Source organism: Neolamprologus multifasciatus, chromosome 10 (genome assembly GCF_963576455.1).
Source record: "Neolamprologus multifasciatus chromosome 10, fNeoMul1.2, whole genome shotgun sequence".
In the NCBI taxonomy this organism is placed as follows: Eukaryota; Metazoa; Chordata; class Actinopteri; order Cichliformes; family Cichlidae; genus Neolamprologus; species Neolamprologus multifasciatus.
In genome coordinates this window covers 23,536,950-23,561,672 of record NC_140448.1, presented here as the reverse complement: position 1 = coordinate 23,561,672, position 24,723 = coordinate 23,536,950, and the positions used below count along the sequence as shown (strand labels likewise).

At 38.8% G+C, this 24,723-nt stretch overlaps 2 protein-coding genes across 2 annotated transcripts; one reads left to right on the top strand and one right to left on the bottom strand.

The window, feature by feature from the left end:
- The first annotated feature begins 4,030 nt into the window (after positions 1 to 4,030).
- On the top strand, positions 4,031 to 9,232 carry xtbd1 (XRN2 binding domain containing 1). The gene is made up of 3 exons (XM_085175268.1): positions 4,031 to 4,283; positions 6,130 to 6,235; positions 6,349 to 9,232. The coding sequence occupies exons 1-3, from the start codon at positions 4,072 to 4,074 to the stop codon at positions 6,355 to 6,357; spliced, it is 327 nt and encodes a 108-aa protein (XP_085031394.1). The 5' UTR covers positions 4,031 to 4,071; the 3' UTR covers positions 6,358 to 9,232.
- A 230-nt stretch (positions 9,233 to 9,462) lies between these two features.
- Positions 9,463 to 18,726, bottom strand: ube2b (ubiquitin-conjugating enzyme E2B (RAD6 homolog)). The gene is made up of 6 exons (XM_085175267.1): positions 18,524 to 18,726; positions 13,645 to 13,725; positions 12,853 to 12,878; positions 11,701 to 11,790; positions 9,910 to 9,998; positions 9,463 to 9,758 (listed from the first exon to the last, which is right to left on the bottom strand). Exons 1-6 carry the CDS (start codon positions 18,565 to 18,567, stop codon positions 9,630 to 9,632), a joined length of 459 nt encoding a protein of 152 aa, XP_085031393.1. The 5' UTR covers positions 18,568 to 18,726; the 3' UTR covers positions 9,463 to 9,629.
- Positions 18,727 to 24,723: the final 5,997 nt, after the last annotated feature.

Sequence of the window (24,723 nt, the reverse complement as noted above, 5' to 3'; positions counted from 1 at the left end):
TAGCAGGCAGATGGAAGATTAAGACAGCACCGTGTTCCTTTGGAGTTTGCTCATGCCTCCGTGTTCTTTTGTGATGGTGCGTGAAACACTCAGTTCGGAGCAGCAGGAGAATGCAGCCTGTCAAGACGAAGTTTTGCAACCACTTGAAGTAAACTGACACTGCGTGGAAATAGAATTGCAATGTTCAAGGCTCCACTGGAAACGAGGTGAAGATAAAACATCTGGGAGGCGTTTAAAAGGCAAATAAGGGGACTGTCAGAAATCATTTTCAACTTAGTTATTCACCAAATAAAGCCAATAAACACAGCCAGTGCAACAGCTTGACTCATTCATCACAGAGTTGTGTTTCTTTATTATTATTTTTGGTTGCTCAGATATATCTTTTATATGTGGCGCTAACCTTGAGAGACCCACCAAAAAAAATCAGGCTAAAAAATATATCCTGGCACGCTGCTTGATGATTTGACCTCCATTAAATTGGGGTTAACTGAGCAGTCACGCACAAGTGAAACGACTGCAAAAAGCAGCCTGGCCTTTGATAAGTGCCTATAGTGTTCACTGCACTTCACAAGGTCCTTACCTTCACATAAAGATGACTCCATATTTCTTCTTCTTCTTCTTCCCCACATCTTTTGTCAGCTTCTCATCTGTGTTTTCGTCACATTAAATAAAATCCTTTCTGGTTCTGCACAGACGTTATTTCATGTTTGCACGTCTGAGTTTTGTTCCAACCTGCTTGGCCTGTTAGTCCCTCTGGATTGTGTCTCTCCGGCGTTCCTATGAGACAAATCTCATATGCTTTAGATGTTTACATAACCGGATACGCTTGGTGTGTGTGTCTTCTATAAATATTTGCCTGCCTATTGCATTCAGCCTTATAAAATTACATAACAACAATAATGGAAAACAAATGTATCATTTTTCACTTTTCACTGTTTATCTTCTCAATCAATTCCAACTTGCAACTCTTCTTTGTGGTCATTTTTGCAGCCCTTAAGCCACATTTCAAGTCTATTGATTATTTATTACCATGCAGAGCATAAAGCTACTCGGACCAGACCCTTTAATCTTGCTGTTATTAGCTGGATTTTGCTGTGCTCTGAAACGCAGTGACTGAGCAGTGTGCTTGTCTGTCTGTCCCTCTGAATTCATGTTGGCTTGCCTTTCCCTGGAATCCCTCTGCATATCAATGACTTCATGTCAAAACAAGCCCCAAATCCTCTGCTGTGTGCGAGTGAGAGCATCATAAGGATGGAAGACTCTTGTAGGCTTATGCAGCGCACATATCTGTGCAGACAGAGGGAAATGGAGCCTGCCTGTGTGTGTCCCTGTGTGTGTTTGAGTATATCTGTGAGCCTGAATGACTGTCCATAAGCTCCTTTCCATAGACTGGAGGTCCAGTGTTTCTCTCTGATCATTCCTGGCAGGCTGGTCAAGTGCATAGAGATTTCACTCAAGTAAGAAGGAAAAAAAAAACATGAAAGCGAGTGAGCGAGCATGTGGTGCAAACATTTCACTGACACACTACCTGCTCCGTGAATTTCAAACATGGAAAGACGGCACAGAAGGAGGGGGGGAGAAGCCCTGGGAAGCCTAAAGCTGTGTTGGCCCAACTACAGTCTAGAGTCAGCTAATGTGGCTTCTTGGCAGCCGTTAAAGGTGGTGAGTGGCTCTCCTTAAATTTTGAGACTGCTGCACGTAAACAGCAAAAACACGGATTCAATTAACATTACGGGTGGCTTCGTTTCATTCATGCGAATCAGTGTCAGGGTCCAGGAATTACCACTTAACATGGAACACAGACTTATCCTTGAAGTGATCTCATCTGCTTTGATTAGTCAGATGATTAGAAGAAATGCGATCAAAAGCATTCCTGCCATGTAAGTGAATTATTTTAATCACACTACACTCAGACCTCAGTAAATGTTCTGATTTTTAAAAAAAAAAAAATTTAATAAATGCTAACTTATTATGTGCTTAAGCAAAAACAAAAATTAAAATATTTTTCCAACAAATTTAACAAAAAAATCTCATTTATATCTGCAGTCCCTGGGCGGAGTCTTTCAATAAATGAAATATTCAATAATTTTTTAAAAATTAAATTAAATTAAAAAGAAGTAATAGTCAGAAAACAGTCATTTTCTTGTTATGGAACAGCTGTGTGCAGACAGGAATAGGACCCAAGGTGCAGACACTCGGAGACAAACTTGAACTCAAAACAGCTTTAATGCTAAACTCAAATATAACATAACTGGAAATATCAAAATAAACTTACACCAGAAGACAGACAGAACACACAGTTAGATAAACGGTAGATCGCAACACAGACACAGAGAAACACAGGGCTTAAATACACAGAGGGAGCAATCAGGGAATGGGTAACAGGAGGGAAACACAGCTGGGGCAAATCAAGCCTAACGAGACAAGGGGAAGCGAAACCAGATACATTAACATCAGCCAAGGACCTTCAAAATAAAACAGGAAACATGACACAGACTGAACTAAAGACACAGACTAACACGTGCGCACTGCAACAGAGGGAACAGAGACGTGGGACCAGGGCAGACACAGATGCTGACTGGACATGGTGATATAGCAAACAGGGGAGACAGCAACTAAGGATTACACAGAGACAAACCATAAGACAAAACTCAAAGAAACCAAAGACTAGAAATAATAAATAATATAATAAACTCAAAAACCCTGGGTCAATGACCCAGGCATCCTAACATTTCTAAGCTAAGATGGGGTGTTATATTGTAGATTAAAGTACCAAAGATAAGTTTGAACATTTCTTAAAGCCATATTAAAACCAATAGAATCGTAATGACGCTGTTTCAGTAAAAGTAAGAAGTAAGAAGAAGTCAAGTACGAAAATAACGTTGAAAAAAACCTTTTTTAAATTTATAATATAATATAATGTTTTTAAATGTGTGTATATGGCAAGGCTACATTTACTAAGCCATGTTAAATTCTTTTTTTGCGCTTGTTGATTTTAGTTGTTACAGTATAGTTCATTATATATTTATTTAATTACAAAAAAAATCTGGAATAAATAAATAAATGCAGAAATTGAGACATGAGATATAAATGTAAGAGAAAGCTCTCTAGATTATCTGAGAGGGATAATAATTACTGTCCATTACTGCCTGACTGTGGAGGGCCAAGAATCCCAGAATGCAATAAATAAATACAAAATTAAACAATTAATTAAATGCATCGATAACGAATTTAAATTTGAAATAAATAATGACAAAAATTCAATTAAATTCACAATTAAGTTTGTTTGTTTTTTGGTTCGTTTGCATAGCAAGTGAAGATAGATCGATACCAGATAATTGGTTGATGCGTGATCACAGAATTATTAGTGATGTGTGCAGTCAGGTATCCCAGAAAGCATTTTAAACAAAACTAGTTGCCTTTTATAGCTGAGCAACTTGACGGAGTGGTTATAAAACTGTATAAATATTTTAAAAGAACACAGGTAATTACATCTGCTTTTTTTTTCCATTGTAAATACTAAGCACCTGATGTCATCAGTTATGCTGCTGGCGCCCTGTAAGCTCTGTCTTCTGCCCTCAGAAGTCTGGACTTCTGAGTGTACTTGCCAAGTGGGAAGTAACAAGTGTGCAAGTACAAACTCTGTGTACTTGTCACTGAGAAACACCCACTGAAAGAAACAACTCCACACCAAAACAGTGGGTTTAACTATATCGGCTTTAACCCCACTCCCCGACTTTAATGGGTGAGGCTGACACAATAAATTCATGAACCATAAAATAATCAATTAAATAGTAAAATAATATTATTGATTTTTTAAATAAAATGAATTTATATGTTAATTTATTAATTATTTGATACATTATTTCTTAATTATGGCACTTCATAGTATCTCTGAAGCACACTGCATATGAAATATTGAGAGTTGCTGTTCACGTTTGGATGTAAACCACCGCTCTGCTCCACCACTGCGTGGAGCTGTGTAAAACAAGCAGGGCTGTAAGACGACTTCAAAGACGCGCTTGAAAGGACAGGAAGTCGTTTTTGTTGTCTTGGCCGAGGGAGAGCAAGATGTCTTCCCTGGACGTTCAGGATTTTATCCAGCAAAACCGAGCTGTGGCCGAGCAGGTGGAGAAATACAGAGGCTACTGGGAGAGCGAAAAGCACTGGGAGCCCAGGCGGGAGTTCATCCTGCGGAACTTGAACGACTTTGAAGACTCGCAGCTGGACCACCTGCTCTCCCTCTCAATGGTGTGGGCCAACAACGTCTTCCTCGGCTGCCGGTGGGTAAACACAGCGTGCTTTCATGCCTCTAATTAAAGCCTGTTGACGAACACTTTTTCTAAGAGAGCCGCTCCACAGCTCCCTCAGCCCGGGATGACTAACCACTGTTTTTAAGTTTTGTCTTCCTTATTAAACAAGCTAAAGGGTTGCTAAAGGGTAACAGCCAGTGTTCTCTTTTCTCTGAAATTATTAGTTTGATTTTAGATTTAGTATTTACTTACTTATTATTATTGTTGTTGTTGTTCCTGCTGCTTACTTACCCCAAACTATTTACAGAGTTTATTGTTTATAGTGAGGTTTATTTTCCGCTGGTGGGCTCGGTGCTGCCCCCTGCAGCACTGGAGTCGTCTGCATAAGCTGCAATGCTACTCTGCTACATTTGCTGCAGACGATGCTGAGTTTGTAAAGATATCCTGCTGGATAAATTATGCGGTTATACATTTTTTTTAATGGCCCTAAAAATTATGGTTCAGGGAAAAAATATAATGTATGTATAATGGAAATATCAAATGCAATATTGCATTGATATCAGTATATCAGATGTTTGTGCCTGCTACTGGACAACATCCAGTCTTTCTTCACTGGAAAAACAGTCTTTGGTTATCAAGTGGGTCTCTTTATAAAGTTACAGGCCTTGTTTTCAATTTTACCCTATTTTTGTTTGTGTTTGTGGTGGCATCTTATGTTTTTATATATGGTGTATATGGTAAAAATTCTGCCACATAAGAAATTGAAACCCTAAGATGTAGCGATCCTCTAACCTCAAGCACTTGGCCAAAGTTGAGGGGAAAATCTGCCCTTAAAAATCTCCTCTGCAGTGTGAGTCTAAAAAGAAAACAAGGACACAGTGTTGTGAAAAACTATTTAAAATGATAAGTGATTTCTTGATTCAAAAGGTCTGGTAGTAGTTAGGTCTGGGTAACCCACTCTCCAAACTCATGTTGAGAGTGTGCAGGCAGATATAGCTAACCTTGCAAAAGCAAGTATGGATGTGCAATCCCAGAGAAGCTACACTACCTGTGCAATGTGAATGGGCTTCATGGTTCTGCCTCACGCTACTAGCAATTACATGGATGTTAGCAAAAAGCAGAACTAGGGTGGGCTGTCTTTTTGTCGCCTCTCCAGTGCACATGTCACTTTCTTTTGCAACAAAACAGGTTTCTTCTTCCCGGCTGACTAGATTGATTTACTGACATTTGTGATATACTGTGATTATGAAATGCATGCCTGACTTGATATGAATGATTTGGACTCTTAGACAGAAACAGTTTTTGTTTTTCCAGTTATTTAAAACAAAATCTGTATTTTTTGTTACACACCAAACAACTTAACAGATCGACTTGTCATTGTAGTAATCTGTAATTGCAGCCACTGGGGTCTGCGACTGGTATTAGCTTTTGGACAGCAATAAACCCACAAAATTGGATTTTCATTTCAGTGAGTTTGAGGGCGCTCGAGGAGCAGCGCTGGCTGTTGAAGTGCATATTGGATGTCTTCTGTGATTACACCTTCTAAAAGACATTAATCCTCGGAATTGGTATAGGGTGCAATCATGCAAAAATGGCAGATAAAAGGATATCACTATTTTTTCATCCTTTACACTCAAAGGTGAATCAGAAGCAGGACTAAATTTCATTTATATGAAGGGAAATGTGTAGGAGGTGAAGAAACCATTCACATCTGTTAACTTTATCGAAGAATAAACAATTCTTCTCTTACCAATATTATCGTTTTCTGTTGTTCAGTGATGTTATTTTCCCAGTGCACTATATCCTTACAGAAGAATATAAAGCACACGGATGAGTTCTGGTTTAATGAAGTGTTATGTCTCATAATCGATGGCAGGTATAGCACAGAGCTGCTGGAAAAAGTGAAGGAAATGGCTGAAGGCATCGTAGTGGAGGACGCACCGGTCTTCAAAACGAGAGATGAGATTGTTAAGAAGCAACAGGTATGTCTGTGAACACACACACACACACACACACACACACACACACACACACACACACACACACACAGCTACAATGACAGTCTTTGTTAATGGATCTCTCTGCTCCGTCACAGGGTCGATGACCGGACCAGTCATGCTGGATGAACACAGACTGGATTCAGCTTTTATCACGTCAGACTTTTTTTTATTTTTTATTTTATTATAGTTTTACAATCCTGGTGTTTTTAACCCCTACCTTACCCTTTGTGAGGAGTTCAGACATCCAAAGACATTTTTATTTTGAGCCAAAAAACTGTCCTTTTCAGACTTTCAGCCTTTTTTATTTGTGCACAAACAGCAGCGGTGTCTGCGGCAGTTTGTGAGCCCCACTGCTCGACTATTTCAATCGCAGTTTTACTTTTTTTTTAAAAAAAAGTGTTTTTTAAATGTAGCTTCAAACTAAAGATGACACTGGTGTTCTTGTCTGAAGCACAATAAAGAACTTGTTTTATCATTTTTTGTGTGGTCATTGCTGTGGGTCTGTGCCTCCTCCTGGTCACATTGTTTTTGACTACATTATGGAGCCACTCCATAGTTAATCATATACGGCAATAAAATACAAATACTGCTACTTATAACTACGTCTGTTCAACGAGCTCCGACATGTAGAAAAGTGAACTTTAGTTAAAAGTAAAGCTACAGAGGTTAACATGAAAGCTGTTAACTTACTCTGGCATGGTGTGTTGGCAGCTGTCCTATTTTACATGGCAGCAATACCTGCAGCAAGCAGGGGTGACTCTAAAGGGTGCACTAGACCATATTTACTTGAAGGCTTTAGCAACATTATTTTGCAGATTTCTCTGAATACATTAAAACAATTTAATCAATATAATGTTTCAAAATATGAAAATTAAAGCGTTTTTGCAGACCAGTGAAAATATAGGTCAGTAAAACTCTTGAGCAGCTGCCCTGGGGCTGTGAGGCTGGACACTCGATTATTATTAACATTAATTATTAACATGTGCACCGTCAGAACGTCTGCTTTCTTCAGCAGGAAGCGTTGCAAAAGCACAAGGCAAGCCTCAGTTCTGAGAATGCTGATATGATTGCTTCTCTTCATTACAACCACCACATTCTCCTTGAAAGGCTTACAGACACGCATACCAAGTGATTCACAAGCAAAGTTAAACACGCAGACATGCACTCACCAAAGTGACTTCATCCCACAGATTCAATACTGTGAGAACTGTTTTTTAGTTCTAATACATGAGAGCTTCCCAAGGTACTATTTTATCTTAAGCCACGGTTTAGTGGCTTAACATTAACATTTTGGGACATTACTGTACTTGTGATTCATTTTTGCATTTAATAAAATCTGATTTAATATGCCACACAAATACAATGAATGATTTAGTTTTTGGCAATATTTACTATTGCTCATTAATAACAGTACATCTTATCAATTAAACAATCACTGCAGTACTAATCTCAAGTTTTGATGAAGCTCGCATTGATTTTGGTACGAGCAGCGTAAAGACAGAGGCTCAGCAAACATGCCAGAAACGTTGCAATATCTTGCTTTAACTAAGTTACATGACAATATGAAAAACTACAATACTCTGTGTAATAGTTCCACCCTATAGGTAATTATGAGACCGGCTGTCGGTCTCTTTGCGTTAACCCTGTGGGTCCAGGTTACCTGTGTCACCTGGAATTTAACCCAGCCTGGTTAAGCACATAAGGAACCGGATGGATGAATAAATGACCAGAACCTGTGTCAAAGTCTGAAAAATGTGTTGTTTTTTTTATTATGTTTATACAGCATATCGTTAAGTATACATTATGTTTAATTCACAAAATTGTTTTTTATAACATATCCCTTCTGCTTATTGGGTGAGATAAGTCACAAGCCACAATATAACCTTTATTATCAAGGAAAAGAGGAATTCTGGTTTATGATGACTGATTATTTAGCTGGAGTCGGGCAGGTTAAGTGAGTAATTTACACTCGAGGGATGGCATTTTTAAATGGGGGAATAAGAGCAAATAAAATGGTGGGCAAAAAGCAGGCATGAAAACAACTTGAGCCCTTAGGAAAACAGTTGACATCACACTCTTGGAACAGGCTTTATGATCTTTGCAGCAGTTTGTTCTTATCCAATCAATTCTCTTATGAAGTGCCCAGAAATTATAGGGGAAAAAAAAAACAAAAACGTATGAAGCTTTCATCCTCTGCTTATTTGCTAATTCAGATGTCAGCTGTGTCATTTTTAAGAGAAAGAACAAAAGCACCGACTGTGTTCAGGCTGACACATGTCACAGGCGACAAAGCATTCAGACGTCATTTACTTTCTTTGACGAACTAAATGAGAAAACCAAGAGGAGAACAGTTTGACTGCAAACAGTAAAAAGGTTCAATAAATAGAAAAAAAGCAGACTAAAGAAACACGATGTAGAAGCAGAGTACCTCCAGCAATGCCAATTCTGTCCCCATCCCCCCCCCACATCGAATGATACAGCGACACCACCCACATCTGAACTCGCTGGCTAAGGGCCATCAGGCCCTACATATATTTTGATTATAGCATTATATGCGGTTTCTAATATACCAAAGAATGAAACTGTCGGGGACTGCAGAGCCTCAGTCCAAGTTTTTCGTGTTAATATTCACTTTCTCATAACCCTCTCAAACAACCTTCTTCTACCCGCGAGCAGAAATGATTAAAAGAAAAGCTCAGAGATTGCCAGTCATGATTCATCAGTGCAAGGGAGACTTGGCACTGCTGCAGCCTGTGACGTCTGCGAGCCCAAACCTACAGCATCTCTTAAAATAAACAGAGATGTGCCGGAAGAGATCAGGGACTGCTCTTTATCAGCTGAATCTGCTGTCGACTTCAAAGATGACGATGATGGTGATGATGCTACCGATTCTGGCTTTTCCCACGACTTTCAAAATAATGATTCAGTCATTGATGTGCCCCTTTCTTAGCCAAGTTGTGGATACAAAAAAAAAAAGAAGAGGGGGGATGGGAAGGAGTCTGTGAAACACAAACAGCATCATTCCAACCAGAGATATATTACAAATTCTGTTAGCAATAACTTATGTCACATCATGCAATAAAAAAAATAAAAAATAAAAGTAAAGACAGGGAACAAATACAAGATTGATTTCCCCTCTCCTGTTTCCCTAAAATGCATTGGCAAGCAAGGTAATGTCCATTCTGGTTTGGTTGTTCTTGCCCCCCCCCCCCCCCCCCCCCCCCAGTGTGGCACTTAAGTTCTTCTGATATAGTTGCTGTGTTTTCTTTTTTTCTTGATTTTTTTTCTCGATGAGGTAAAAATGAGAGACTGAAGTACTTGGATGGTGAAGAGCGGGTGACGGAGAGAAGAGTAGAGAGCAGAAAGCAAGAGGAGCTCAGACATCCACCCAGCTCTGCTCCACGATGGCCGTCACCCTCTTCTCGTACTCTCTCTTGTTTTCCTGATAGAGCTGTGCGGCCTGACTGTTGGCTGGGCTGTTGGGGTTTGGCTCGTCCAGCAATGACTGCGAGAGAGAAAAAAAGAAGACTAATGATGAAAATGTTGACATCCTGAAGGTTAAATAACCAGGAGAGATACTTCGGATGTCCCTGTATAGAATCATCATGCTTCACCGTGAACCAAAATGTATGAAAAGGGAGTGAAACACGACCAACCTGGATGGAGGTGAGTATGGACGACACATCGTATGTGGGGCTCCAGCGATTCTGAAGTATGTCTAAACATATACTGCCATCTGCGTAAACTGACATGCAGAGAAAAAGATCAGCAACACATTTACAACTAAAGCTAATGAGGAATGTATCCGTGACCATTAATTTTATGCTAATGTGCGTTATATTTAATGCTGTATGCTTTCATATTTATTTGTTGCCCCTTGTTTTCTTATTGTACTGTTTTTGTTTGACCTGCCAGAGGCTACAGATTAAATATAGACATTAATGTGCACCGTGCCTTTAAATAAATACATGACACTTTTTTTAATTAAACATTTAAATTGAATTTAAATTATCAAGACAGTTTCTTTACATTGCTGGTGAAGTACATTGTAATCTGGTGCTTGTTCTTATTTTACCGCTGCAAACCAAAAACTTAAAAATGAAACAAAGCCATAAATAAGTCTAACATATTACATACATAACTCATCACAATGCCGGCATCCACCAAGGTTATTATAGTTCATAAAAATGTGTGAAAATACATTTTAGGCTCTGATGCATGTTTATTGAGACTGCGAGATCTGGAAGACTGGGTCTACCTCCACAAACTGAATAAAATAACAAACCATTAAAAAGGAAAATTGACAAATTTACAACATGTTTAGCAAGAGTTGGATAATTATTCTGTGTAAAAATGTAAAAAAGTTAAACATTCTTACAATTTTATTTTTAAACAGAGGAATTGGGCCGCTGGTATAAACCTAGTGGAAAGTTGCAGTGGTTCATTTTTGCTCCTGGACATTTTTTTTTTTTTTTAACTCTTTAAAAGAAAAAAAAATATATATATATTAACACTGTAGGGTTTCATTTAATATCTACAGAAGTCTTGATGTGTGTTTATTTGCACAAAATATATTAAATATTACACAATCATCTACAATTTTTTTAGATTGTGTTTAAAACTGAAGCATAGGGGTGCTGGTTTATCTGGCTGGATTAGCTCACTGGTTCAGCATGTGACTCATTTGGCATAAGGTTAATGTGGAGGCTGTCCTGATGCCGTTTACTGTTCTTTCTTCCAGCTTTCCTGACGCCTTTCTACCTGCTACAATAAAAGCTAAATGCAGATAAAGTCCTCAGTCTTTAAACTTGTAGACTTTACTGCAGGCTGTCCACTCTCCTTCTTTGAGATATACCTGCAGCATACAGACAGGGATGAGGTTACACTATAAAATGTAAATCTACTCATAGATTGTGCTACATTCTTATAGATTTAGTGTAGAAAGTAATTAAAATAGCCAGTAAAAGTCTGATCTACTGGCCTGGCAGCCAAAACGTGTTATGTTGAACACTTATTTTAGTATACTTTAACACATAGATCACATAAACATACCTGAAGTTTTAAAATCTATTTTTATATTATATATATATATATATATATTGTAACAAAGATGTTTTTTAAAGAAATAAAAGGCAATGATTATGTAAATAATTTAAATTTTTATTCCTACAATTTCTTTCTAACACAATTTTATATAAACCCGACTGAAAAAGTAACATTTTAGATGATCTGTAACAGATAAAGGATATAGTATAGATATAATACACACAAATAGAGCCATTAAAAAAAAGTATTTCTGTATCAACTATGTGTTGTCATTGTCACACTGTTTTTTTATTCACTAGACTAGCTTAGTTGCTTGAAGGTCAGAACACTTTGTAAGCTTCAGTGAACATGGGTGCTGCACCACTGATAATTGAGGGCATTTCAGCTGCTAGCCCACTTACCATTTGGGTGAAACATTCTGGAGACAAACCGAACCGTGGGAGGCTTGTTTGGGTACTCCTCAGAAAACTCTATCAGAAGCTTAAATGTTCCTGCAGAGATAGACGGAGAGGGTATGAGGCAGAACAAATGACAGACAGAGGGAGCGCGAGGGGGCGGGGGGGGGGGGGGGGGGGTGAACGTAAGGAATTTTGCAAGGAGAATACAGATGTGAAAGATGGAGGGGGTCAGACAAAATGAGAGAAAGAATTATGTTACTATAAATATCAGCAGCTCGACTGAAAAGAGAAGCTAGAAAGTTAATTATTATAAAAGAAGCAATGGACAGTGTTTAAATCCAAGCTTGGAGAAAACTGTATGAACGCTGCCTGCCCGCCTGGCAGGGGGACGACAATACCACATCAGCCTTTTATGGTCGAAGGGTAAAAATCTTACTTTATGATGCTGCGTCACCGACCTACAAACTTCTGTTCAATTCACATCATACTATAGTTAAAATAAGTACTTTTATTCATATTTATAGAGCCAGTGCGTGGATACAGCGAGTTTTCAGCCCAACAAAACTGAGCCCCTGATAATTGTTCAGTTGAAATTACTGCAGCTGTGATAACTTGCCAAAGGGACTCCTATACAAAAAAAATCAAAAAAAAAAAAAACTGTGTATAAATTAGACTACAACTTCTTCAACCTTTAAGGATTAAATGTCAGTTCCCCTTTCTACTTAAAAATAATTGTAGCAGTTCCTAACTCTCAGAGGTCTAGTTGTTATCACATGATCAAAATATGATGACCGATTAAAGTACCAATTTGTTTTCAATTTAAGTCATTTTAAATGCATTTCAGGCACTTAAACCACTCCAGATACTCAATTTGTAATAATTTCTAACTTACAATTTAAAAAAAAAGAAGCTATCTACTCAGAGGTGTGGCGATCCTCACGATAATTGTAGGATTTTGTGCTCGGGTAGACTGATTATTTGAGCATGCAACCCATAATCATTTCACTACACGCACGCTGCCCAAAAAGTAATAATACATTGACGGAGTTCTCCGACTCTACAACAACATCACGAGTTCAAGGCAAAGTTAAACCACATCTAGAACTCAGATAAACATGAGGCTGCACTTTAGATGACTCAAAATGTAGAACTTACCATCTTCAAATGGTGTTCCCACAGGCCTGCAGAAGGCAAAGAGAGAGAGAGAGAGATTTAAAATGTTTCCAAAATCCAAATATCCCCACTGCTAATCCCCATTAAGACCTCTAGTAGTACTGCAGTCTGTCCTTCAAGGAGTAGAAGCTCTGCAGACACCAGGGTCCATATTTACTAAGCTCTTCGTGCTCACACAGAACATGTTGAGGGGCCAATTAAAACAGCTGCCTTCATACTTTACATTTGTAGCAACCTCCCCTTTGATTTAGGTGAGCAACTACGATCGAGTGTATTTTTATAAACCCATGTGAGTATTTCTAATTTGGTTTTGTTACACATCCTTGGTCCTGGTTGGATTTCTAGTTACTTTCAGCTATTTGATTTGCTTGTGCATTTGATGTTTTATAAAGTCTTGCGACTTAAATTTCACATCACTTCTGAGTAGATTTTTCTCTAGTCGCTCTTCTTTTAAACACGCACAGCAAATTATCCACCAGAGATACACCCAGTATTCAAAAAGCTACTTCTTTAATACAGGTTTATTCTTAACACACTTTCTTATCTCTAACAGTGTCTTCCAGCCCTCTCTTCCACTGAACACTTGCTGTGACTCCACATGCTGATTTTCCAGACTGCTCTGTGCAACAATCAGGGCTGCAATCAGAAACACTTTTTAAAGCAGAAGGATGTGGTGGACGAGAACACAGTGGGGGTGGGTGGGTTGCAGAATCTGCGCATCACAATCGCAGTGGCACAGTCAAGACGGCAGGGCGGATTTAGAGAATGACTCACCCAAAAATAACAGCGTTCCAAAGCATGATGTTGTTCTCTGATGGTGCTCCGCTCACACCGGTAGGAGGATCTTCTTGAAGTCTGGGCAAGATGGAGAAAGAAACAGAGACTTTAGAGTGAAGAAAAAGAGGTGAGACGAGAAGACGTGCACAGCAAAAAAGCCTGAATCAGTGGAAAGGGAGGCAGGGACATGAAGTAAAGGAGCAAAAGGGGGGGGGGGGAAGAAAGGGGAGAAAAACATGAAAAAGAATGATGGCAAAAATAAAAACCCCTTAGATGTAAAGGGAGAGAAGCAAGTGGGAAAGACAGCTGAGGAGGGGTGATGGTTTAAATTAACAGCTTTACTGCAGGAAAATTAGCAATCAAAACACGAACTGCTGTATCAACACGACTTTCAACAGACAGCCAGGCTCGCAGGATCAACAGCACTATGACAGTCCTGTTGTCACATGTCAGTGAACATAAGAGCTCATCTGAAGCACTGCAGCACCAGTACTGTATCCACAGTGACCATCAAATCTCTGGTGTTGTTAATGCAAAGCACTTAAGCCATCAAGTCGACCTTCACCTGAAATGACTTCAGAGTAGCACCGACGGGCTATCAGAACAACGTCGAAGCAGGAAACGAGCGGAAGCCACGAGCCTGCACTACAAAGCAAGCTCAACACATCCAGGATCTCTTTTCCTAATCTGACTTCCCTTACTCTACCATCAGTTTTGTTGTGGTGTTATCACCACAACAAAACAACCCAGGCTTCCCCCACTAAGAGCACTAACGAAACCAGACTAGACACACACGACCAATCAAAAACCCGGTCATCAAATCCAATTTTAAAGATCTAACTAAATCTAAAATGTCGACTGTGTAAGACACAGGAGGATCTGACATGGCAACTGCTTACTCTATGAAATGTACAGGCTGTCGTTTGATATGTGTGAAACCGTTTCAGTCTCATTCGTTCAGCCACAGCACTGCTCTGTGAGGGAGACAAATTGGGTAAGCAGTTTTAGCCAATGCGCAAGTTTTATATAAGGTCAGCAAGAAAAAAGCTTAAAGCCCTTTTTTGGCATTACGTCATTATATTAAAGGTTACACACACACAAAAGAAACTATTTAAAAACTGCTTGCAAAAAAAAAAATATGTACTGATTCAAATCTGTGTATTATCATCTGTGTTTGACCTTTTCACCTCTACTGTGACCTTGGACCCAGATCTTCCCAGTAACAGGAAGCCTGTAGTACTACAAAATAAACCTACCTTTGTTTTAATTAAGCATATTAAAATATCCTACAAGTACTATTTTTCCACCATCTTCCACAATGTGCTGATGAAAGTACTGCGAATCATATTCCAACCATAACCTTTACATTTCCTCTATAGACGCCCTACACTGCTAAATAATTCAGCAAGTTTGGTTGTGGAACCATGTGGAGACAAGTGATGAAAACCGGCACATCTACATATCCTAACATTCTGGCTAATTGATAAAACGTATGTTTCTTCGTATCACAGCAGCTTGACCCGGCCTGGCAGACTGGGCTCTAAATGAAATCACTATAGTGGGTTTTTTTTTAAACAAGTTAAGGTGGAATAACTCTGCTATGTTTTCAAACATAATGTTTCATATTATATCTTCTCTACATAGACCTCTATCTGATCCGATGAAAGGTGAAAGATTGTCAAATGAGTGCCAGTCAAAGATTTGGGAAACCATCGCTTTTCACATGATAGCGCTTGTAATTTGAAGGTAAAAGAGTGAGAAGGTAAAAATAAGAAACTAAAAAGGGTTTGAGATCATATATACATTTTTTTGGGCTGTTCAGCCCCCAAATGATTTATCGGCTAACCCAAATTAACCACAGCTGGATTAATCATAATTAAAAATAATAATTTGTCGAGGATCCACAAATAAAACTACCCAGGCGTGCCTGACAAACGACATTCCACAGCAGCAACTGCCTAGCAACAGAGGCGTCAGCAAATCAAAACAGGTGTGGCAGCGGGTCAACAATTTAAATGAAGTTTCCGACAGCGGCCTCAATAAAATCTGTGTTGGCTATCAAACTGATTTCTGAAGCTCATGGTAGATTATTGTGCAACATTAAAGGTCTTGCTTCAAATCACCAAATCTATATAGGCCAAGTCCGGCAGTCACTACAGGCTATTGAGGCCTACAATTCCAGGCCCGGTTTAAAAGCTGGTTTAATAAGAGCTTATAGCTATAAAACAAGGTAGGCTGATTTGTGCGTCTGTGAGTGCAGATCCATGTCTAAGTCCCTTGCTGTAGACGGACCCACTGCAATTAACCTCATTTACAGTAATCTCCCTGAACTCTTTGCTGGTAAAGGGAAGCTCCACTGAGTTCATCTTCTAGGATAGACTGATAGTTTATTTTACTTGAAATGTGGGGATTACTCACAAGTCTGCAGTAAGGAAGATTAGGGCAAGTACGGGACTGTTGATGAAGAGACTGCGTGGTGGTAAATTTGACATGAATTTTCAGAAAATAAAATGGGAATGCATTTTAATATATTAGTATCAAGTTATTATGTTAGTATTATATTAAACTATTATGTAAAAATAGGCTAATATAATATAATATAATTAATTATTTGCCTTAACTATATGTGGACCAAAAACATGCTCTATGACCTCTAGAGACCGATGGCTGAGGCCAGAAAACACCCGATTAAGATTTAAAATTTAAAAGACTAGCCTCTTATCCCTACTATACCAGCCTCTTTGATTGAATCCTGAACTGAAATTAGCCCATTAATTTCAAATTAAAAGCCTCCTTGTGTAAATCAGACACATAAAGCCCAAAACTGGGGTTACACATTTTTGGGGGGAGAGATTTGGCTTTTCCTCAATAGAAAGCATTAAATAAGTAATAAAGTAAGCATTAAGCGAAACAGACTCAATGCCTAAGAAAGGGGAAACTGCTCTTATATAAGAAACATTCATATCATCTTTTTGTAGCTATATATCATGAAATACATCCAACATGTTTTCTCTTTAAATAGAGACAAAAAGTACAACTTGGTTTCATGTGACATTAGTCACTGTCATTTTAGACTCTTTATATCGGACACTGCATTGTTACAGGACTTTAATTGCAATCCCTCATAAAACTGTTTATTATTTTAAAAACAGTGTTGTCAAGATAATCATTCATCTCAAACAAAGCCTTCCGGAAATGATGCAGTTTAGCAAATTCAAACACCTGGGGTTAAAAAAAGGTACACAAAGTGTTATAACATGTGCCAAAAGAGGTTTTAATGTTCTCTAATAGAAATCAGAGCGTACACACTGTTATTATTTAAAATATCCATGTGTTATATGAAAGGGTAATACCTGATTTACAATGCTGCATTAATGCTACGAAGTAAGCTAAAATGCGCTAAAATGTAACTACACGTATAATCATAAGTCTTCCTCATAGTAATATACCCTACAAACTCAGTATTTGATTAGCATACAGAGAATGCATCTACTAAACAATAAAACTATTTTAAGAGTGCAGAGAGATGCCCTGTTTCTCTTTCTTTTTAACTCTGACGATGTGTGTATATATTCAGAGTCAGCTCTGAAGTCTTCTCTCCTTCCTGTGTTTCGGTAAAAGTAACTGCAGTTTGTGGTTTATCAGCTCCAGCCCAGCACGAGCGGCCCAGTTTCATTCATGAAGGCAGCAATGCAGACAACAACGTACAAGAATAAATGCCACAGCTCACTGCAGCGTGGACTAAAATTATTTCTGAAAATGTATCTGGCGAAGAAAAGAAGGTTAAGCCTTACTGAATATAGTCAAAAAGAAAGGACCACAGCATTTATTTGCCGTCTTATTACATCTAAATTACTGAGCTAAAACCCCACACAACAGTGTAGCGGCCCATTTTTAAGAAACATACACTTTGACTTACAGGTCAAACAGTTGAGGTTAAGCAATACCAAGCAAGACTGAATTCAATCAGCCAGCACTGGCGTGGACACATGCTGATTCGGGCATGTGCAATTGTGTTTCCCTTGCCTCAGTGTCACCATTTACCACCTGGGGACTAGCAGAGCAGAGTTCAGTTACAGTGACACATTATCCCCTCCGCTTCAATGGCTGCTCTTAGTAGAATAGCTCAGCATCTTTTTTCCACTGACAGGTGTGTGTGTGTCTGTTATTCACGCACACACAGTTGGATGCCATATGGAGCGAGGCAACAGATTGGGGATAGCAGGTATTACAAGCAGGCCCTTGCCAGGTGTTATTCCCCCAGGAAGCCTTAACATATTCTTTTTGTTATCGTATCATCACGTACTAACTGTGTGTATTAAATATCTGGATTTAAAATAAAGCACCAGGAACATATAGATAGAGCAATCCCCGACCACAAACCTTGGCAAAACCTACAACCCCTAGGATGAAATATGACCATGCCGACTGGCTGACTTACTTGAAAGCACAATATAAACCTACAGCTTGCAGACTGCGGGTATTAATAGGATAAATCCTGTGACATTTAGCTTCTAATCGGGGCCAGTTAAGCCAAGACAAACGGTCACCAGTAAACCTCTGCAAGTGAGGCTGATCCCACACCAAAAAAAGAAAAAACAAAACTAGCCATAAAAAAAGAAAACGTTATTCCCTCGGTACAAAAACCTCCCCCCACTGCAGAACACAAACAGCGTTTAAATGATCCCCTAGCGTCTCGGTCACTTCATTAGCCATCAAATATCGAGACAAACCATTACCGATGAGCCTGTCTCACAGTAACTCCTACCTGGGTTTCTGCACAGCATTGTTTGCACCAGGAGCTAACACTAAGCTAGCTGCCGACAGCTTCATGAGCTAAAGCTACACAGAGATGCCCAAACGATGAGGACGGTACCTTTTAAAATCTCGCATGAGCCGTCTCCTTGCCGGTGTCGACATAATTCAAAATGTGTTAAAAATACAGATATTTAAAAAACAACAATAATAATAACCCAAGACCATAGACCGAATACTGTCGGAAACAAAATCCGGTACTTCTTCCGCTTGCAGCTCTTTTCTTCTTCTCCCTGAACCACTGGCTAGCTTTAGCTATTTATGGTGACGTCGGTTGCTTACAGAGGCACGGCCCCTTTTAGCTCACAAACGGTGCTGATGTAAAAGTGTTAATTTAAACACCTCCGAGCTGCAAATCCAACTATTTTTGATACTCTTACTATAGGTGGTGTTCATTTTCTCAAAATACCCGGAACGCTTACACACTGTTCGTGTCGAATTTAACTTAAAAAATAGCAGCAAAAAATAATAATAATAATAATAATTCTAAATCCTTATTCTTTTCCCAAACTGCCCCAGAAATACACAAAATATAATATATTTCAAAATGTACAATGTTTATTTATATATTTATTTAATATTGTGCTACAGTTTTCTATGTATCCAGGCTGTTCCAGGTCATATCTGTGGAGATATGGATTTTAAAAAAAATCTACCACTGTGGTTCAAATCAAGGGAAAATAGTGCTTTTTGGAAATCTTGTGACCGTGAAACTATAAATGTCATATCTGTGTTTATTTTCTTATGGGACAGTGGTGACAGAGTTCAAGGCGCACCATGACATTGTCATGAGAACTTTTATTTTCCCACCACATTTTTTCAAGTTACTTTGAAGGCTCGTATGGAAACACCATAGGAGGGATCATACATGGTACATGTAAGAAACAGAGGTCACACAGAGGTCTGCGGGTGCCTTGAAATGGACACGAGATCTAAAACAGGGCAGTGGTTAGAACTGTCACCTTGTAGCAAGAAAGTTTTTGGTTGGAATCCTGGAGCCTTTCTGTGTGGAGTTTGCATGTCTGACCAACTCCAGAGTAACCGACTTACTCAGGCTTCCTCCCACAGAGAGACTGATTATAATAATTTAGTAATGTATGTGAGGTAAATGTAGTTTTTCTATCTATCTATCTATCTATCTATCTAGTCTAAGCGCTGAGCCATCTTCTATTCACACACTATTAGAGATGATGTCAGTGGAAGGGTGGGCTGTCAAGAAGCCATTCTTATGGAAGGAACACATGGGGGGAAAGGCTGAGGTATAGCAAATCACACAATAACTGGACTAAAAATCAGTGGCAAAAGGTCTGAAGGAGTGATGCATCCAAATTTAAAATTTGATCCACCATCCAATACCACCTGGAAAGAATCTGATTAGCAACAGCTTCATTTTTCAGCATTACAATAATCCCAAACACCCTGCCAATGGAGTAAAAACATACCTGGATAGAAAAACACATAATGGAACCGAATTAGTCATGGATTGGCTTTCCCAGATCCCGAGCCTCAATATTATGAAGGAGTGTGGGATCATCTTGACAGAGAACAGAACACAAGGCAGCCAGTATCCAAAAAATAGCTTTGAATGTCCATCAAAAAGCCTTGGGAACTATTCCTGAAGACTACTTAAAGAAATTATACGTAAGCTTGCCTAAGAAAGTCCAGGCTGTGTTGAAGTTTTGCACGTTGGCTGATGACCTGCCCAGGGTGTACCCCGCATCTCGCCCTATGGTAGGTGATAGTAAGAGTCTCCAACCCTGAATTGGATAAGTAGCAGATAATGGATGGATAGTTTAATTTCCATTTGAACAGTTCACCTATTTCCAATTTCTGCAATTTTTCTAGCAAAATATAAAGAATAAAGGGGTGGCTCAAGACTTTTGCACAGTACTCTGTCTCTGGAGTTAGCCATTGCACATACTGACCAACTTCATCTGTTCTCATGGTAACAGTACAATTAATATTTCACCTTTAAGAATGCTAACTCAGCAAGGTGCAGACCTGTGTGAGTTTCAATCAATGCCATGGTTTTAATAACCTTAAAAACCAAATATTTGCTGCTGTCTTGCCAAAGTTTTTCTGCTATGTTGCCCTGATGAGAACAAAATAACCCAGAAGAGTGAGACTGAATGAAAGATTTTTACCTGATCTAACTGAGCTTACTGGGAACTATGGAACGTGTTTTACTTTTGATTTGATTGAATATCATCCCTCTAATACAATCTAACTACTCTGACTTACGGGCGGGAGGCTGACAAGTGAAAATAAAAATGAATGTGCATCTGGCTCGTAATCCACTCTGCGGTAAGTAGCTTAGCTTAAAATCTACATAATTTGTCTGTAGGTAATGCACTCTGTCTGCATGGTCCTCCTTGTGAAGTGATTCATATCAAGTCTGCAAATACACCCTCTGACTTTTAAACAGTTCAATAGTTACTGAGAATACAGTTGCTGTCATCATGCTGCAGCCTATAATAAATACAAGTACACTGTGATGCACAAAAGGAAACTGCACTACAATCAAATAAAGAGCCAACCCTTTTCATTAACTCAGGGTGTTCTGATCCCAGACGTTGAGCATGTTCGTGCACTAGTGGTCAAGAAAAGCTATTAGCATGAGATAACAATAACCAGTTTTGTTTTCATGCTTCCATGCTTCTCTGTGATTAGCACAATATTACAAATACAACAGGCCAAATAAAAATGCAGCACTCTGTAAGTGTGCTTGTACCTGCAGTCTGGGAAAAGAAAAGGAAAATGTTTTTCTCCTATTGTTTAAATAGCATTTTTTATTATAAATGGTTTGTTGTGTGTTCTATTTTCCTCTAGAAATTATTTTCCGTTTTAACTTATGCATCTTTATTATGGTTTATTATTCCCTAACAATAAATGCTCTCTTTTCTTGTTGATTTATTTACAGTTTATATTTTAATCAGACTTAATCAGCCTCCTTAATAAATTTTGAGTGTGTCTGTTTTTACTGGCTTTGATGGTGGTGAGTCAAAACGACTGCGGAGATTTTAGATTACGCAAAGTTAGACATGCACAGTTACATGGATTCTTGCAGAGAGAATTACCTCAATAATCAGTCTTCATAAAATCCTGTAAGATAATATTATTCATAGTTACAGACTTCAACGAGGTGTTATTTTTCTCTCATATGTTATCTGAAATAGTGCAAAGTTGATTGAAGTACTTTTTAAATAATAAGGATTTAACAAAAGTATTGCATTAACTGTTTAGGAGTTAAATCAATTTTTGTGCACAGTTATTTCAAGAGGCTCAACTATCATTGGACTGCCAAGAAGCTTTATAGCCGGTTGATGCCTGTATCCGCGATGTTCCATGACAAGCTACGCAGATAAAAGATTTGGATTTAAGTCCAGTCGTTCAGCTTGAGTTTACCGTCTTCACAATGGAACTGTCAATTTGAGGCGCAAAGAGATCTCAGTGCAAATTAAGGTTGAAAAACCAAAATAAACCTATCAGAGAGAAAGCAAAATTATCTGGTAGATTGTTAAAAGGAATCAATGCGCTGACCAACTGTAGCCTAAAAGACCACAGGAGAAAGGAAAGTGGATGATGGCATCATCATCCACTTGATGCCCAAAAAAACAACTTCACAACATCAAACCAAGTCAAGAACACTCTTGAAGAAGCAGGTGTGAAATTGTCACTTCTCCAATCAATAGAGGCCTCTATACAGCAAGGCACAGATCACTGTTTACAATTAAGAACAAGACGATCATAACAGACTTCATCAGAAAACATCTAATTAGATATATGAACCCAAGATTATCTCGTATCTCGCAGAATGGTGAGAAAACATGGAGAAAACAAGAAACAGCTCAGAATCTGAAGGATACCACATTATCTGTAAGTCACGTTGGAGGCAGTATTATGACATGGGCATGCACGGCTGCATACTCTGGCTGCAAAAAGCACTCAAGCCAATCCTTATATGTAATTTTTCTGTGGTGTTTCCAGTTACTTTTGAACCTCGAAAACATGAAACAGAAGGTATAAACTTCAACCAAATCATCAGAGTTTCAAAATTAAAATTAACCGTGGTCGTTCAGAGAGGCAAAATTACAAAAGTCTTGCTGACTCACCAAAATAGAAATTAGTTCCAGCTCTAATCTATTCTGATTTCTGGTCTCTGTGTAAGTGAATGTGATTCTCGCTGAGAAACAAGTGACATTATTTAATCATCTGATTGTTTTCTTTGTTACAGCGTGCATGTAAAGCACCTTGTCATATTTCCACTGACTGGTAACTTCACCATCTCTGCTCTTTGCAGAGAAAAGGCCAATACTTGCTGGAATTTTAAACTGGAGAGCTGTTGCAGAAAAACTCATCAGGGTCATCTGAAATCTACTGGGCTTCAGTGAAATCCCACTCAAAGCTTCAGCAAATCTAACTGACCATTTAATCTAGCTTAATTATTCTCTTGGCCCTTTGCTTGAGAGAGTCCAGTCTGCAGCTATCAATAGAGCTGAAGCTTTGTTAACAGTGAGAGAATGTAGGTCACTCACAAACAAAAGTGGCTGGCATCAGCTCACCCTATAACTGGAAATGAAAAGCATTCGTGTAATGAAAAACACATTTTCACCCTGCCATGCTTTGCAAGCTCTTGGGGAAAGAAACTGATTTATATATGGTTTCATATCAACAGCGATGAAGCCGATTATATCCACTGAGAAACAGTGAAATGTTGAACATTATTATGAGTGCAACCGATTGGGTTTCTTGAACAGCTTATATTTCTTGACACAGTATTACTTTAATTTGCTGTTCTCTGGTCGATTACTGGAGAAAAATGTAACCCTCTGTTTGTCTGCCTATCTGTCGGAGTTGGATGAACGCCTGGATCCAGCCAAAACAGGCAGGAAGAGAGTACCACAGCTGAGCTCAGGTGCTTTTAATAGAAAGGGCAAAGAAACAGTACATTGCTTTCTCACTTTCACCGAGACGCAGGGACAGTGGTGTTTCCATTCATCTCTCCTTCTCACAGAAACATACTGTTAATAAAACCATATATGTGTTTTAAGAAAACCTTATCTTTCTTTGCTGAAACTGGTTTAGTGAAACATTCAAACTCTACAACTACAGTGTATACAACGCAAACTTTACATAGTCCATTTAAAAAGTTTATATTAGAAAAGTTATTGACTCTTTAATCTTTTTCTTGAACCTTACAAATCCAAACTGAAATGCTTTCCAATCACGTGGGAGTTATTAAAGTAAATAAAGTAAATTAACACAATACTGTGTTAACTTTACCATTACTGTGCATGTGTGTGTTAAGTGCAACTTTACTCCTCCTGTGGGAATTAAGAGGGTAAGAAGCAGCCAGATGATTCTGATCAAATGAACTGATCTTCAGCAAATGTGTGCACCTCTATAAAAACAGACGTTTTGGCGATTTGTTGGTCTGTGGCATTCAGGTGTGTAACATGATGCCACCAGTGTTGGGGAGTAACGGAATACATGTACCGCCGTTACGTATTTAAAATACAAAATATGAGTAACTGTATTCCGTTACAGTTACCGTTTAAAAATGTGGTATTTAGAATACAGTTACTTTGTTGAAATAAATGGATTACACGGCGGTACTTCCCTGTTTCATATTGTGGCGGGTCAGGCCTGTTTGGGTTTTGTTTGACAGCTGTTCTGCTGTTCCAGGCGGCAGCTTTACGGTTGCCATGGTTACAGGGTGACGCTCTCTCTCTCTGTGTGTTTCCTGGGTGAGAGAGCGGCTTTTTGTTGTTGTTGTGCTAAGCTAATAGGCAGAATGCTACAGGCATAGCTCTAAAGAATGTAGCATCATAGGCAGTGTAGTCCGTGCTGCAGGGAGAATGGACTGCCATACCATTATGTGTCTGTGAGCGAGGGAGGGAGAAAAAGGAAAAGTACGAGTTGTCATCGAGCAAAAACGGGAGCTGGAAGCATGTAAATATAATAATAACCACTGCAGCCAAGAAGAGTGCCTGACAAGCCCAGTTGTAAGTAGGGATGGGTATCGTTTAGGTTTTATCCGATACCGGTGACAAACCGGTACTTTTGAAACGGTGCCGGTGCTTAAACGGTGCTCAAACCGGTGCTTAAAGAATGGAGAACACAAAATTGGTCCAAAAACATCTTATGTTCAGCTGTTTTTTTGTAAAAAGATAACAATGTTAGCCTTTTCTGCAGCTATAGGGGATTTATGGTATCACTCTTGGCTGGAAGCAGTGCTTAATCAATGGAAAAAACACAAAC

Excerpts from the sequence above, each read along its gene's own strand:
- xtbd1 (XM_085175268.1), top strand. The coding sequence starts at position 4,072 with ATGTCTTCCCTGGACGTTCAGGATTTTATCCAGCAAAACCGAGCTGTG. Across the intron at positions 4,284-6,129 it reads AACGTCTTCCTCGGCTGCCG|GTATAGCACAGAGCTGCTGG; the intron begins GTGGGTAAACAC and ends AATCGATGGCAG.
- ube2b (XM_085175267.1), bottom strand. The coding sequence starts at position 18,567 with ATGTCGACACCGGCAAGGAGACGGCTCATGCGAGATTTTAAAAG. Across the intron at positions 13,726-18,523 it reads CTCATGCGAGATTTTAAAAG|ACTTCAAGAAGATCCTCCTA; the intron begins GTACCGTCCTCA and ends CATCTTGCCCAG. Across the intron at positions 11,791-12,852 it reads GGGAACACCATTTGAAGATG|GAACATTTAAGCTTCTGATA; the intron begins GTAAGTTCTACA and ends CTATCTCTGCAG.